This window comes from Pectinophora gossypiella, chromosome Z, assembly GCF_024362695.1.
Source record: "Pectinophora gossypiella chromosome Z, ilPecGoss1.1, whole genome shotgun sequence".
Taxonomy (NCBI): Eukaryota; Metazoa; Arthropoda; class Insecta; order Lepidoptera; family Gelechiidae; genus Pectinophora; species Pectinophora gossypiella.
The window spans coordinates 18,145,457-18,160,672 of record NC_065433.1 but is presented as its reverse complement, the minus strand read 5'-3'; the positions used below and the strand labels follow the sequence as shown (position 1 = coordinate 18,160,672).

General features: G+C 38.7%; 2 protein-coding genes and 1 pseudogene across 2 annotated transcripts; all 3 read right to left on the bottom strand.

Annotated features, from left to right (window-relative positions):
- Positions 1-936: 936 nt before the first annotated feature.
- LOC126380495 (trypsin CFT-1-like) lies at positions 937-3,236 on the bottom strand (annotated as a pseudogene).
- Positions 3,237-5,071: 1,835 nt separating this feature from the next.
- LOC126380479 (trypsin, alkaline A-like) lies at positions 5,072-9,363 on the bottom strand. The gene is made up of 4 exons (XM_050029922.1): positions 9,300-9,363; positions 6,719-6,911; positions 5,517-5,775; positions 5,072-5,438 (listed from the first exon to the last, which is right to left on the bottom strand). The coding sequence occupies exons 1-4, from the start codon at positions 9,337-9,339 to the stop codon at positions 5,118-5,120; spliced, it is 813 nt and encodes a 270-aa protein (XP_049885879.1). The 5' UTR covers positions 9,340-9,363; the 3' UTR covers positions 5,072-5,117.
- A 945-nt stretch (positions 9,364-10,308) lies between these two features.
- LOC126380478 (trypsin, alkaline C-like) lies at positions 10,309-13,110 on the bottom strand. The gene is made up of 4 exons (XM_050029921.1): positions 12,997-13,110; positions 11,103-11,295; positions 10,747-11,005; positions 10,309-10,668 (listed from the first exon to the last, which is right to left on the bottom strand). The coding sequence occupies exons 1-4, from the start codon at positions 13,034-13,036 to the stop codon at positions 10,348-10,350; spliced, it is 813 nt and encodes a 270-aa protein (XP_049885878.1). The 5' UTR covers positions 13,037-13,110; the 3' UTR covers positions 10,309-10,347.
- Between the last annotated feature and the right edge of the window lie 2,106 nt (positions 13,111-15,216).

Here is a 15,216-nt window from a genome sequence, read left to right as displayed (position 1 = left end):
TATACAAGTAACGCTCTCTGTGGGTTAAATGGGATTGCTTGCTAAAGATGAGTTGCGTTTACGGTGACAACATCCCCTTGATATTGCGAGCTATGATGTTATGTAGCTACCCCGCTAGATGACGCTGTTTTGGCATTTGTTTTTTTATTCACCTATGGAAGTGCTTCACTGTATTTTTAAAGGTTTGTAACATAAACAGCTTTTTAAATGTTTCCTGCTTAACGTTTCCTGGAATAGGTACTTATGCAGTATCTCTGACGTAATTGACAGTAATATTAAATATTTGCGTTGGTATAAGTAGGTATGATTATCTTTAAATGCGCATGATAATAATCCGTATCTTTCATTTATCAGTAATGTAATCCGTTGTAACTCTTGTTTTGAAAACAAGTAGCGCAGATACATTATCTGTACCATCCTAATACTTATTTATTTTTGTTGTGTAAATCTTTTTTTCCTGGTTTTTTTTTCAGAAATCTTTTCAAAAAATTCTCGTATTAGTCCTAATTTCTTACTTTGTCCCTTTTTGTGCATGACACTGCTAACACGTTTATTCTGTCACATATAAAATGACAACATCGAAGCAATTCATCTAAATTAATTCAATTCACCACAGATGATAAATATAATTCGGTTAGTGTACTAGGTACTACGTTAGTATACCATAATTATGTTCTTAGCTTGAATTGGTACTTAAAGCTAAACATCCTCAAGTAGTTTTGCGAAAAAGTACTTAATGAAAATTGTACAAATTCTAATAATCTTTTCTCGAAATAGCCCACTCTTGATGGGAAACCAGTGGCCAAGCAGGGGTACATTTACTCACCTAATAGAGCGTTTTTATGTTTGTTTGTGACAGTATAAAAGTCATACATCAGGCTAATATGTAGTCATTATCTAATATTACTTAGTACGAACATAAAGGGCTTATTACTTTAGTTAAACGACTTGTGTAGGTAATCATTTAGTTTTATATATTTAAGTTTATTTTATAATTATCTTTCGTGGGTCATTCCATCGATGACCGCTTCCCTATTTGCAGAAACGCAACGCTTCCGCGCTGGTATACCATGAGTATCGAGATCGGCATTTGTTTTATTTGTATATCTGTAGTCTTCTAAGAAGCGTTGATGATGATCCAGTTGGTGTAAGACGCGACACGTGTGTTGACGGAGGGTTGGGTGGCGTTGCCGCACCGGCGTCGCCAGGAGATGATGCCGATGATGATGTCGTCGTAGTAGACCGGGCCGCCTTCATCACCGTCGCATGCGTCCCTCCCTCCCTCGCCCAACACCCCCGTACACAACATACACAGATACAGACGCGTGTTCTTGCGCACATATCTGTCGGTTCGCCGTATATACTTGGACTTCCCGCAACACTGACGCGGTACCTCTGCCGCTAGTCTGTATCGGAGAAAATTTTGAACATGTTACAAGAGTTGATATATACTTAATTATAACATCATGGTGATGAAAATTTTGCGACTGGGAAGAGAAATATTTAAGTAGTCTTCTTGGTTTACTAACTATCTATACAGTTTGACGTACTTTTCAATAGATAACTAGCAGCTCGCAAAGCGGACGATCATTGGATGACTCTCACCAAATTGAAACAACAATATTTATATGACAATATAAATCGACTTACTCTAGTAGAGCCCCATCCAACTTGTGTAACAGGCAAGTCATCAGGGAAAACGAAGTTTTGTGTGACGATGCGTCCCGGCTGTATTGTTTTACCGTAGACGAAGGCCGTCGAAAGCTGAACTATGGTGAGATCTCCTTCTAAAGTTGAAGTGGAGAATGTGGGGTGGTTGAAGGCTCGACTAACGGCGAGAATCACGCCCCCTCTGTTACGGTTAGCAGTACCAGCCCTTATACGACGACGTGACGGCGAAAACAGTCTGGAAGCAACATGTATAATGGACTTTTGTAGAAAAAATAAAAAGTTTGAATAAATTAAATCTGTAGTAGGAAATAGAAAATCAAGGTTTTAAAATACTTTTGGAACCTTACTTGTCACAGCCACACCATTTCAGAGTAAACTTTCATATTTACTCAAAATAACAACGTTTATATTCATATATTAACTACTTAGGTTTGAAACCACCTTGAATACATTTACTCACAAGCCACTGAAACATTGTGCGGCGGATAGGACATATCTGGTGTTGAGGATGCTTCCAGCGCAGCTTTGCGACCAGATCAGTCCAGTTATTGATTCCACCTGGACTACAGAGGGGTGCTTCTCTATAGTCGTCGCCTGGCCTCCCACTATGCGGGATGACTCTGATGCTGAGCAGACAGCAACTGTAACGTTGGCATACTGGATTAATATGACTTTCTGGCCAAATAGTGCCCTCTGGATATAACATACCCATCCTCGTACCCGGGGTGGTAAAATGGGACCCTACCACACTACCATTGACACCATCTGAGGCTAATGTACAGTAACTGAAATAGTACTAAATAACTCCCTCGTGCGATAATAACGCATTAAGGACCGCAACGGAGTCTCGAATAACTAAGTAAGTAGTTCGGGGCCACTGTTTTGTTAAATATTAGGTTTAGGTTTTACGCTGTTAAGCAAGCTATCTGATTTAATTTATGACAATAATAACACTTGGGACGGACTGCACTGGTCGCCTCAGAAGTAGTAAAATAGTAAAGATACTTTTCAAGGTTTCTTTTCAAATTTTGTCCCGTATTATTTTACATATAGTTAGATAAGTAGGTACTTCACTATAGAGTGAGAAACAGTGTGATAGTAAAAAACGATATAGTGACTCAGATTGAGAAGGGAATGTTAAGTTGGTTTGAACACGTAGAGTGGATGAAGGATAATAGGATAACGAAAGCAGTATATACGCGAAGGTCGGTGGTAGGGCTGGCAGAGGAAGACCTAGAAGGACGTACATTGACGAAATTGGAGATGTCCTTAGAAAAGGTTCAGTACGATCTACTCTGTACCGGCGTGCGAGTATGAAACGATTGATGAGTGTGGAGTAAGCAAGAGAAGTCTGTCAGTATCGAAGCAAATGAAATTCCATAGTCTCTGCTTACTTCGGTGGGAAATAGGCGTGAGTTTATGTATGTATGTATTGTAAGTACTTCGTGTATTTAACACTTGCCTGCTATAAGCCACACAGTCAAAACCCGCCGGAACACCATCTCAATAATCAAAAGACAAAATATTGTCTCACGAATTCCTTATAGTAAGCACTTTTATAGACGTTTTCCTTATCATAAATCAAAGTCGTTAGTTTTAGTCTTCATTAATTATATGATTATTGTAATTATTTTATCTTTTAATCTTTACTGAATTATATGTCCAACGCTTCGGAATATCAAGGTCACGCAATGTGGTGCTGTTCCTTTATAATAAACGTTTATTTCTTTCTTTTCTTTCAATGTCAATGTACGATTAAATGAAAATCAAAACGTTTATTTAGGTGGATTTACGCGTATATGTACAATCTCATACATTCTAAAAAAACACCTGGAATCGTCTTGCAGTGAGCTTAAAAAACAAATAAGTCGATAATATAAGCAGACTAAGTAGGTACTATTTGCCATACCGTACATGTTCGTGGAGGTGTGGCATCGATGGACCGGGAGAGAGCCCTCAGCGCTCTCCATTTGTCCGAACAAGTAGTTAATGCCATATGCGGAAAATCTACGAAAGCTCACGTCAAAACGAAGGTATTGATAAACTATAGGAACATAGGTATTCTCTGTGCCATAGAAGGCCTCATTTTGACATCCATAAAAAGTTGTAGTATAACTAAATATTTTAAATATTATCGTGTGGATTATGGATATTCATCACTTGCTTACAAGGAGTACGAAAACATCGTCCTAAACACATTACATTTTCTTTAAAGATCGTTGAGTCGAGTTCATGTGAAGTTTCTATTCTATACCAATAGAGCACATTGGTGGAGTACCTATAATATACAATACACTACCTCCGGATGTTTGACAATGGGTTTGGTCTCAGTAGAACGTATATTAGGCAATAAAGTAGCCAAATAGCATTCGATTAGCACCTGCGTGAATTATAAGAGCAATTTATCTTTAGATGAACTCGCGTTACTTTGCATTCAGGTGAAAACTATTGTTTCGTTTATGTTTGTAGATGTACTACACCATGGATACTCTATACAAAAATCCTAAGTGTGAGCGAGAAAGACAAACCGCGCTCTCTCCCTTACTCCTTAGTTGCTTACGGCAATTAAAGGTTGAACTAAGACCCAAAGGGAATGACGTCGGCTCGTTACTAATCGGTCAGTTTCTTTCCTTGGTGAACAATGGTAAGTACTTATTATTTTACTCTATGCGTAGCCGATCCGCTACTGGATACTCTACATAAGGTTACTCTATAACCTTATACAATAGACGCGTAGTAATAAGTATAATATGACTGAATAAGATAAATTAACTTAACTTACACGTCTATTTTTTTTATATTATTATGTTACGCATCTTTTCTACATATCCATTCGACTCGTACCCTCCACGGCTTATTATGGCTTCCATTCTTTCATGCCACTCTTTCCAGTGCTGTGCAAGTCTCATCCATTGTTTTCCAGCTTACCCAACAATGTCACCCTACCTTCTTTTGTTTTGTGGACTGCCGCTAAACCTAAGTCTCTTTTGGTCACTATTCCGTAACTACCCTTGTCTATCTGTTATCGTCCCGTCTTGCTAAGTGCTCGTATCTACTTAATATGAGCAATTACCAGTTACGTGTCCCAACTATATCATCGACTTTTGAGTGCTGTCGAATTTTGACGTATGGTAGACATCAACACACGTCTATCAACCATGAATGCCGAACATACCGCGCTCCATGGCCCTTTGAGTTTGATATATTTACATAATTATTATGATTGTAGTATAACATCTTCGCGGCAAGCGGTCATACAGCGACGAACAAACCTACCTACCTTTACATGATGCTTTTTGGTAAGTGACCGCGGTATAGTAGGTATTACACGCAAGTGTAAAACATATGTAATACAAGTGTAAATGTTAGTATTTTAAGATAGGTAAAACTAAAAACTTGATAATTTTCCAGCAATTTAATGTAATATTCTACAGAAAATTAACTGCTTAAACAGCGTTAGCGACGATCCAGTTAGTGTAAGAGGAGACGGCCGTGCTGATTCCAGGATAAGTCTCGTTGGCGCAGCCATGGCCCCAGGACACCACTCCCACCAGGATGGTCTGGTCATTGTTGAAGTAGTACAGCGGGCCGCCGGAGTCACCCTGGCAGGCGTCCTTACCGCCCACATCGAGGATACCCGCGCAGATCATGTTCTCCGTAACCACTTGAGGCCGTGGAGTCAGGTTGGCATAACGCTCAGTGCACAGCTGTTGGTTAATCGTGTAAAGCGTCACGTCAAGAAGAACGGGAGACGCAGATCCTCCTTGCTGCAAACAAAAATATAGTCATTAGATATGTAACGAGTGCTTACTGAGCTTGGACATGTTTCAGTAACTTTAACTTACAGAAACGGCACCCCAACCGGCGTGGACTACGGGAGTGTTATCGGGGAAAACGAAGCCCTGAGAGATGATGCTACCAGGCTGTACCACCGGGTTGAAAGACAGAGCACTGACTAACTGCACCAGGTTGATATCACCATCGTATGTGCTTGCAACTCCGTAGGAAGGATGGTTGATTTCGCGGAGGACGTTGATCACTTGACCGCCAGTGTTGCGATGAGTGGTCCCAGCCCTGATGCGACGACGCGAAACATCATAGAATCTGAAATTATTTAATTGTGATGTAAGTAAGTCAAAATCATTATTATAAGGCTTCTGTTGATTAGTTCACCTTCTTGTTTGGGTCTTTGACTGAAATAAATGGCTAAGTACTTAGGTACCGCAAACGCTTATCTCAGGGTATCCTTAGATCATTTAATACTTGTCCTGGTAAATGGGGGCTGAGTTTTTTTGAAACAGGTAGAAATAGAACTTGGCCCGCTGCTGGACTGCAGTATGTCGTGGACCTCCCACCTTTATCTGGTTAGCAGAAGAATGTAAATTTGGGTTGTAGGTTTAGGTGTATATTGTGTTTTATAATAGTATTAATTTAATTTCTAAATAATTTGTACGCGTATGTATGTCTATCTATATTATAATATTATAAGTACGTTAAATATCTCTCTCGTCACGTAGGTCAGCTTAAAGAAATCTCTTTGTTTAAAGATAAGCTTACCTGTACTATCTGTTTTCTTTGTATTCTCCTTGTGTCTGTTTTATTGTGTACAAATAAATAAATAGAACAACAATCTTAAGGCTCCATCAGTTTTTTTTCTTCAAAGATTTAATTTCAGAAGGTGGGAAATATTAGTTCCCACCTGTGACCTTCTCTTCTTCTCATCGTGTGGGTTGTGAGGTGGGATACCAGCCTCAGCAACCCTGGTGTCAGGGTTATGATTGAGCCGCCAAAGGCCCGTGACATGGATCATGTAACAGTAAATAGTAACCGGTACCAACGGTTTAACATGCCTTTCGAAGCACGGATCATCTTACTTTCGGACAATCAGGTGATCAGCCTGTGATGTCCTAACCAAACTAGGTATCACAAAGTGATTTTTGTTATATCTCCCCACCGGGAAACGAACCCGGGGCCACCGGATTGTGAGTCCAACGCTCCACTACTGGACCACAGAGGCCGTCACCTGTGGATTTAAAGAAAGACTTACATTCCCTCGAAGCAATGGGCAGCAGACACCAGGTATCTCGAGGTTAGGATGCTGGCAGCGCAGCTCTGGCCCCAGGCGTTGGTAAACACACCCAAAAATTCAATCTGAACTATATGTGGGTAGCGTTCAATGGTTGTGGGTTCACCCCCCACAATACGGCCATCTGGCGTGTTGTAGGCTCCATAGCACACACCTGCAGGATAAGAAGAGTCTTAATAAGGGTTACAATTACAAAGTGTCATGGTATAACAAAACCAGCTATGCTCAAAAATGACAGCTAACATTTCAAGGTTAGCCCAGCTGCCGTCATCCCACCCTGCGTTGCCATTTCGTAAAAAATAAATTACCCACGAATAATGTTTTAATATACTTTGCAAGGTAATTTTGAACTTTTAGTAAAATATTTACTTAGTTTTAATGATTTTTATATATGTGACTAGGAATAATAACTAAACATTCATTTCCTTAATTTTCAATAATATTTACGTCCTTGGAATGTTGAAGATACCAATTTAATGGTAACACAGTGGGAACAATTACGTCATCAAATGGCTAGCAATGGCGACTTTTCATTGTTTTCATAGGATTGAGCGAGCATACCTGGTTTTGTTATACCATGCAAAGTGGAACATTCGCATCTTTGTAGTAAGCGGATTAAGTCATGCTAGATGACTGGGACAAAGATAATTTATAAAATACTATTCTAAAAATGGAAGCCAGATGACTCAAAATAATCTAATTTCAGACCTGATTTACGAATTTTAAATAACAATTACTAGTGTGGTCAATATGCTTACTAACTTCTTATTTGCTAGGGACAGGTCCGATTTTCATGATTTTTTTCTTTTATAGGAGGAATTTTTTATATAAGTAATCAGAAACTTGAGTGGGGCAAATAAATATATCAATCATATAAAAAATGACTGTTATTTGTATTCCCAAATGATGAACTTTTTTATATGATAGATGAGTATTGATTTGCCCCACTCAAGACGTTTCTGATTTTAAATCCATACTAATATTATAAATGGGAAAGTGTATTGTGTGTGTCTGTCTGTTTGTTTGTCCGTCTTTCACGGCAAAACAGAGCAACGAATTGACGTGATTTTTAAGTGGTGATAGTTAAAGGGATGGAGAGTGACATAGGCTATTTTGTCTCTTTCTAACCAACCACTTCCCTAAAATGGGGGTGGAAGTTTGTATGGACCATTCCGCAATTTTCAAGGTAGAAAGCTAAAAGTGGTATGCGGATTGTGACTAACAAAAAAGTGCATAATTTCTTTTTAAAATCTGCCCCCAATGCCTTCGGAAAGGGGGTGAAATTTTATATGGGAGTGTGCAGTTTTTGGAAAATGCACACTCCCATACCTACCTTGGGGTAGGAACTGGTATTTTAGGAAATTGGAACCGTATTACTCCAATTTTAACGCGAACGAAGCCGCGGGCAATAGCTAGTAATTTATAAAATAACCCTTACAAAAGAAAAAGTCATCAAAATCGGACTTGTCCCTGACGAATAGTCACCTAGTTAGGAAGCTTTTGCTTTATTGGGTTATCAACGATAGTGACAGTGATAAAAATATACCTCTATTATGATTGACGTCGACATAAAGTGACGTAGTATGGCATATTATATGTATTACAACGAGATTATAATGACGGACTATCCAATCGACGTTCCCCAAACACACGATAGATGGCGTTGTTCTTTTTTAACGTGATAATTACCTATTTTCTCACTGCTGGGGTACCTACATAATTATTCAAAAATGTAATTTAATAGCAGAAGCATATTTAAAACTGTTTCCTGATATTTGGATCACATTATGTATAGAATAATGTTGCTACCTATATTGCTTCTCTGTATTTTGATCAGAATAATAATTGGTGGAAGCTGTAATTGTACCTTGGTGTAATAAAAAGGGTCATCATTTATACCCAAAAATAAAGATAAAAGATGCACATGTCTGTTTTCCATGAAATTAGACGTTTAAACCAAGAAAAAGCTTAACAACAACATCTATCGTATTTTTGGGGAACGCGGATAGGCAAGTCTCTCATTGTTACTATCGTTTTGCGTAACCGTTTGCAATTTGGCTAAGCCGCCTGAGGAGACTCGCAAGTTTAATGAAATATTTTTTGTTATAGGTTTTATCTCAAAAAATTATATATACTATTCGCAAAGCACATTTATAATATAATAAATACATACTTAATCATAATCAATTTAACATAAATATGACAAAAACAGCCTATACACGTTCCACTGCTGGTGTCAGGCCTCCCCTCAACCAACCGGAGGGGGTCTGGAGCATACTCCACCACGCTGCTCCACTGCGGGTTGGTGGAGGTGGTCTTACGACTCATAGCCGAGACCAACAGCTTAACTTGCCCCCCTGGAAACATCTTACTTTTTCGGACAATCGGGTGATTCAAGCCCACAATGTCCTTAGCAAACAAAGAACAGTCTCACAAAGTGATTTCGAGAATGTCCATCCGGAATCGAACCCGGACCTCCAAATCGTGAGTCCACTGGACCACGGATAAACAATTTAAAATATTATAAAATTAAATCGGTCACCTGCGAACAACGCCAAAACCAGAACTAACGCTGAATTCATTTTATAGTCACTGCTGGATAACAATCGGCTAGCTAGCTACTTCTATTACGAGATTTATATAGTATTTTCTTATCTTAATCCTTTTTAACGAAACGATAAAAGAAAATCATAGTTCTGTAATTTATCAGCAGCCGCATCTGATAATTTAATAACAATAAGGAATTTCCTAAAAGGACAATGCTCAACATGTATGAATGAAAAAAACCCAAAATCGATATGCGGATTACGACGCCCCCTGGGCCAATGGTTATAATTAAGGTAGTAAGAAATTATAATTAGTTATTAAATCAGTGAAAGTAACACAAATTTAATCCACGGGGTTTAGAATTCAAGTACTTATGTAACAAAATGTAAAAAAATATAAGTAGGTACTAAAAAAATAAAAAAAATTAAGTAAACACTCGAAATGTATGGATTCGTTGGTCACGGTAGTATTAGTTACTGCCAAATGAACAATTATAATGAGTGGAAAACCCATGGATTCAATAAGTGTTACTGGCACTTCAGGTTGATCAAAAAACATTGCGGTTTTTGGTCCTTTTTGAGCATCCTTTAGACTAGTTGGTACTGTTACGTAGTATCGATTAAATTACCTATTGCTTATTGATTTACGAATATCTAACAATAGCCTACTATTGAATAATCACTATATTATGTGTATGGATAACTTCATGCGAAGATGTCTTAAGGCCTTAGCTACACGCACACTATACTTACATCGTAGGTTCACAGGGTCGTAGGGTATTTATGTATTTTATTGTTGCGGAGTAAGGAACATCCGGACCAGGGGATCCGGATCTGGGTGTTAGTTTGGAATGCTGTACTGCTCGGTCAAATAATACGTAAGGCACCCCAAAAGTTTTCAAATTAACAAACAACAAAATTCTTTTTTACCTACATTATAGGACAAAATTATAAGGGCTCTGGTTTTAACATTTTAGGTACTAAAAATGGTTGCAAAAGCTCATAAATGTAATAAATCCAATTTATTGATATTTAATATTGTATTTAAACAGCATTCGCGACGATCCAGTCGGTGTAAGGGGAGACGGCGGTGCTGATGCCGGGGTAGGTCTCGTTGGCGCAGCCGTGGCCCCAGGACACCACTCCCACCAGAATGTTATGATAATTGTCTATGTAATAGAGTGGGCCGCCGGAGTCGCCCTGGCAGGCGTCCTTGCCGCCCACGTCGAGGATGCCGGCGCAGATCATGTTCCTGGTCACCACTTGAGGCCAAGGACGCAAGTCGGCATAACGCTGAGTGCAGAGCTCTTGGTTAATCGTGTAAATCGTCACGTCAAGAAGAACGGGAGACGTAGGTCCTCCTTGCTGCAAAGAAAAATATAGTCATTAGATATGTACCGAGTGCTTACTGATCTTGGACGTATTTCAGGAACCTTTACTTACAGAAATGGCACCCCAACCGGCGTGGACTACGGGAGTGTTATCTGGGAAAACGAAGCCCTGAGAGATGATGCTACCAGGCTGAATAACTGGGTTCCAAGAGAGAGGAGAAACTAGCTCCACTAGATTGATGTCACCGTCGTATGTGCTTGCAACTCCGTAAGAAGGATGGTTGATTTCGCGGAGGACGTTGATCACTTGACCGCCAGTGTTGCGTTGGGTGGTGCCAGCCCTGATGCGACGACGATGAACCTCGTAGAATCTGAAAGTCGTGTTGATCATGACTGTAATAATTATTCTGAAAATATAATTTGACAGATGTTTAGGATTCATCGTAATCAATTCCAATACAGCATTACATTCCGTCGAAGCAATGGGCAGCAGACACCAGGTATCTCGAGGTCAGGATGTTAGCAGCGCAGCTCTGGGCCCAGTTGTTGGTCCATACACCCAAGAACTCCACTTGAACGATGTTGGGGTAGCGTTCAACGGTGGTGGGTTCACCTCCCACAATCCGTCCACTAGGAGTAATGTATTCTCCATAGCACACACCTGTTGGGTAAATAGACTCTTGGTCAGTGTCGCGAATCACCGCGAATTGATATAAAAAACATAAACGACAGAATATTAATAGATGAGAGGGTAGTACGAGTTTTCACTCTGACGTGACTTGTGGCCTGCCGCCAGTCAGACGGGTCACAACCTCGGCAGCTAGTGTGTGCGTGTTCTAGTAATTCGGTGAGTTTTTCATGCTAATCACTTTTATTATGGAGATTTAACTATTTTTTATGCCCTGTTATAATGTGTGATGTGTTGATTTCGTAATACTATTTAGAAGGGAACGTATAGCAGATAACAAGGTGATTGTTTAGTCATCTTGTTATTATGAGAAATTGTATGGATGCATGTGGCCGGTTGGTCCGCACCCAGTGCTCAGTACTCACTGCTTAGTGGGTATGGTTTAGTAATGAGATTGCTCGGAGGAGCCGTGTGGTAAGGGGTCGCTGTAAGGGGTGGTTGGAGGCGACTACTGAGTTTAGATAAACGTGATCATTAATAGTTGGTGCTTACCAGATGAACACGTATATAGTTTAGATGGTGATCGTTAAGCGATACCAGTATAGTTTAGATGTTACTGCCTGCGTAGGCGGGAGTAACCTGTGTGCTTACACTGTAGACTACATATTATATAGTAAGTATTCGCTTCTACTGATGTGGATTGCGACAGTCAGGACAACAAAGCAGAATAATACTTTTATGGTAATTAGGTAAGTTAAATACGTTTGACGTGGAAGTTACATGTCTCCTTGGCTCACACCTGTATTAATACATACCGTGTTATACAGTTACGGTATATTATGTTTCTAGAGTATTCTTCTTTGGAATATACTTAATATAAATAACTTATACCAGTATTTGAGGTCATCGCCAGCCCATTAACGTCCCCACTGCTGGGGCACGGGCCTTCCCTATGGATGGATAGGGAGATCAGGCCTTAAACCACCACGCGGGCCCAGTGCGGATTGGTGGTTATTGGCGACTGCTAATGCAGCTGGGACCAACGGCTTAACGTGCCTTCCGAAGCACGGAGGAGCTCGAGATGAAAACTTTTTTTTTGGTCACCCATCCTATGACCGGCCTTTGCGAAAGTTGCTTAACTTCAACAATCGCAGACCGAGCGCGTTTACTGCTGCGCCACCGAGCTCCTCCGAGTATTTGAGGTATTTGGCCACAATGTTGTCAAAATGTTGCCTTTGCGAATATCTTCCGCTTTATCTAACAATAATAATTGGATATTAAAGACCTACCCACTAAATCAAAGGACATGAAATATGAAGGACTTGGGTATACGAGAATCTTAAGGACTATTTAATTTAGTAATTGAACTTCACGCGCATAGCATTTCGTTAAATAAAAAGTACGAATATTTTTCGCAAAGCACATTTCATATGACATTGTTTTAAGTTTACGCGGTTATTATCATAATTAAAGCACATACTTATCGGGTTCGGGCAGTAAGAAACCGTTACTATGTGCTTTAATTATCACAGTTCATATGTTTTAAAGAATATCGAGAGTGTTGGTAACAGTTGGTTTTCCTATTCAATCATGGATATGCAATACAATATGCAACCAGAATAAAAACCCGAAAAAGGAATGAACGAATGCTTTTTTGAGTTCGACAAAGTGTTTTCTCAACTAAAGTCATTTTAGATTAATACATTAAAAAACAATAGAATAAATGTAAGTCACCTGCGAACAGCGCGAGAACCACAACTAAAGCCGTAGTCATCTTGATGTCTTCCCTTCACTGCTGGAAATCACTCAGGATTTTCATTTGTCTGTGGCGATATTTATAGAGTGATATTCTGTCATATCTTCTTCCTTTATCATGTTAAATTGTTATATAAGACAATAAAAGAGGGACTTAACTTATCAATTATCATGTAACTGCATACGACGGCCTAAAGTTCATAATTAATATATTGAATATCTATCTATTTAACAAACAGCTCTGCCATCGACTACCTATCAAGTTTCATAGAAAAATAGTGAGGTTTTACAGCTAATTCGTCAAATTAAGTTGTAAGCGGTTCCTCCTTGCTCAGGAAATAATGCAAAATTGACAGCCTCAGGAGTTGACTCATATAACAAAGATTCCTTTAACTTAGTATCCAACTTGAAACTTGCAGTAAGTACATGTCAACTGGGATACCCTGAGGGAGTTAGTTCGGAGTGTAAAATAAATTCTACGCGACGAAAGTCGGGGGATAACTCTATCAGTTTTAGCTACAACATAGCCAATAAAAATGTAAGTCAGTGTAATAAATTCATACTATCAGTAGCCGTATAAATGAGGATTAACGAATGATATTACTAAAGTGAATGGTTTTTTGAAATCTATTTTTAAGTAAGAAAGTAAATTAGTATATTTATTTGTGCAGCCTACGCGATATGAGTTTCTGTATCAAATGTAAATAAAATTACAGGTATCAATGACATATTTTACTGTAAATAGATTGATTACTAAGTAGGTATGGGATTCACAAAATTATGTCGCTAGAAAATTTAACCAATTGGCCGGAAGAAAAATAAACTCTGTTCTCTATATTATTAACACACCCCGCGCAATAAGTACCCAGTTTTCCAAAAGTACTTTACATAAAAATAAATTTAAAATAAAAAAGTTATATATTCGGTAACATACACACACGACACGACAGTAAAATTTTCTAGACAAAAAGAGATGAATTGATTTGCCGTTTGTGCCTGAAAAGTAATTACTTAGTGATATTTGAACAAAACAAATTGAAATTTATGTTAATATTAGTTAAGTAAATAAATAAATAAATAAAAACGGGATATTCTGTATGTAATTTTATTTCGGTGATAACCAGCCCAGCGTCGAAACGGGTTAATTAGGTTTTGTTGAAATTATACGGGTTGTTAGTGACATCGTAACGAAAACTCTGAGAGATTCTGAGTTGATATCATGTGTCACTTACACCCCCTATTTATAAGTTTGATAACCGACCCAGCGCCGGAACGGGTTATTAGGTTTTGTTTGAATTATAATGTTTTGTGTGTCGTGAATCGTAATGTATCACAGTAACTTGTGATCGCAGATCAATAATCATTAAACAGACTATTGAAACGGGTTTTCCTTTTCTCAAATTAGGAAACAGATATCTTGTTACACGATTCTTAACTAGTTCATAGGTACTGAGCGATCTGATGATGTACAGAAATAGATAAACAGCCTGTACAGACCCCATTGATGGGGTTAGGCTTCTCTTCAACCAACAGGACAAGGTATGGAGCATACTCCACCAGACTGCTGCAGGTCGGTGGAGGTGTTTTTTACGGCTAATGTCCAGAACTAAAGGCTTAATGTAATCTCCGAAGTACGGAATAATGTTACTTTTTCGGACAACCGGTTAAAATTGTGAGATTAATATTAACAGAATAGAATAACAGTTTAATTAGTTATTCAGATATCTTTATTCAGTAGGTAATAGTCATGTCAGGGGCCTTTGGTGGCTCAATAATAACCCTGCCACCAGGGTTGATGAGTTTAGTAATTCACCTCACAACCCACACGAAAGATGAAGAAGAATCAGAATCAGAATCATTTATTCAACGTAATTATCATGGATAAACTTGTTGAAGGTCAATGTAACATTTTTGAATTTACGTCATTTCGCAAGGTGTTATGGCTGAGGAGAAGAAATGACAAGAAACTGCAACAGCAACACATCTTTTAAATCAATGAGGGTACATTACAAGTTATTTAATAACTAGAGGAACACATTCAATACCAGACATTTTTATCATTTAGGTAATCATTAATCTTATAATAGGCTTTTTTACATAAAGTAAGCTTCACGTGAGCTTTAAATTTGTTCTCTGACAAATTTAAAATATTATCTGGTATTTTATTGTAAAAACGTATACATAACCCTAAGAAAGATG

Bases quoted from the DNA above. Each gene is read 5' to 3' on its own strand.
- LOC126380479 (XM_050029922.1), bottom strand. From the start codon at position 9,339: ATGAATTCAGCGTTAGTTCTGGTTTTGGCGTTGTTCGCAG. The intron at 5,776-6,718 runs GTAAGTCTTTCT...AAATAATTTCAG, and splicing joins GCCCATTGCTTCGAGGGAAT to ATTCTATGATGTTTCGCGTC. The intron at 5,439-5,516 runs GTAAGTTAAAGT...TTTTGTTTGCAG, and splicing joins CCGGTTGGGGTGCCGTTTCT to CAAGGAGGATCTGCGTCTCC.
- LOC126380478 (XM_050029921.1), bottom strand. From the start codon at position 13,036: ATGACTACGGCTTTAGTTGTGGTTCTCGCGCTGTTCGCAG. The intron at 11,296-12,996 runs GTGACTTACATT...TTTACCCAACAG, and splicing joins GGTTCTCGCGCTGTTCGCAG to GTGTGTGCTATGGAGAATAC. The intron at 10,669-10,746 runs GTAAGTAAAGGT...TTTTCTTTGCAG, and splicing joins CCGGTTGGGGTGCCATTTCT to CAAGGAGGACCTACGTCTCC.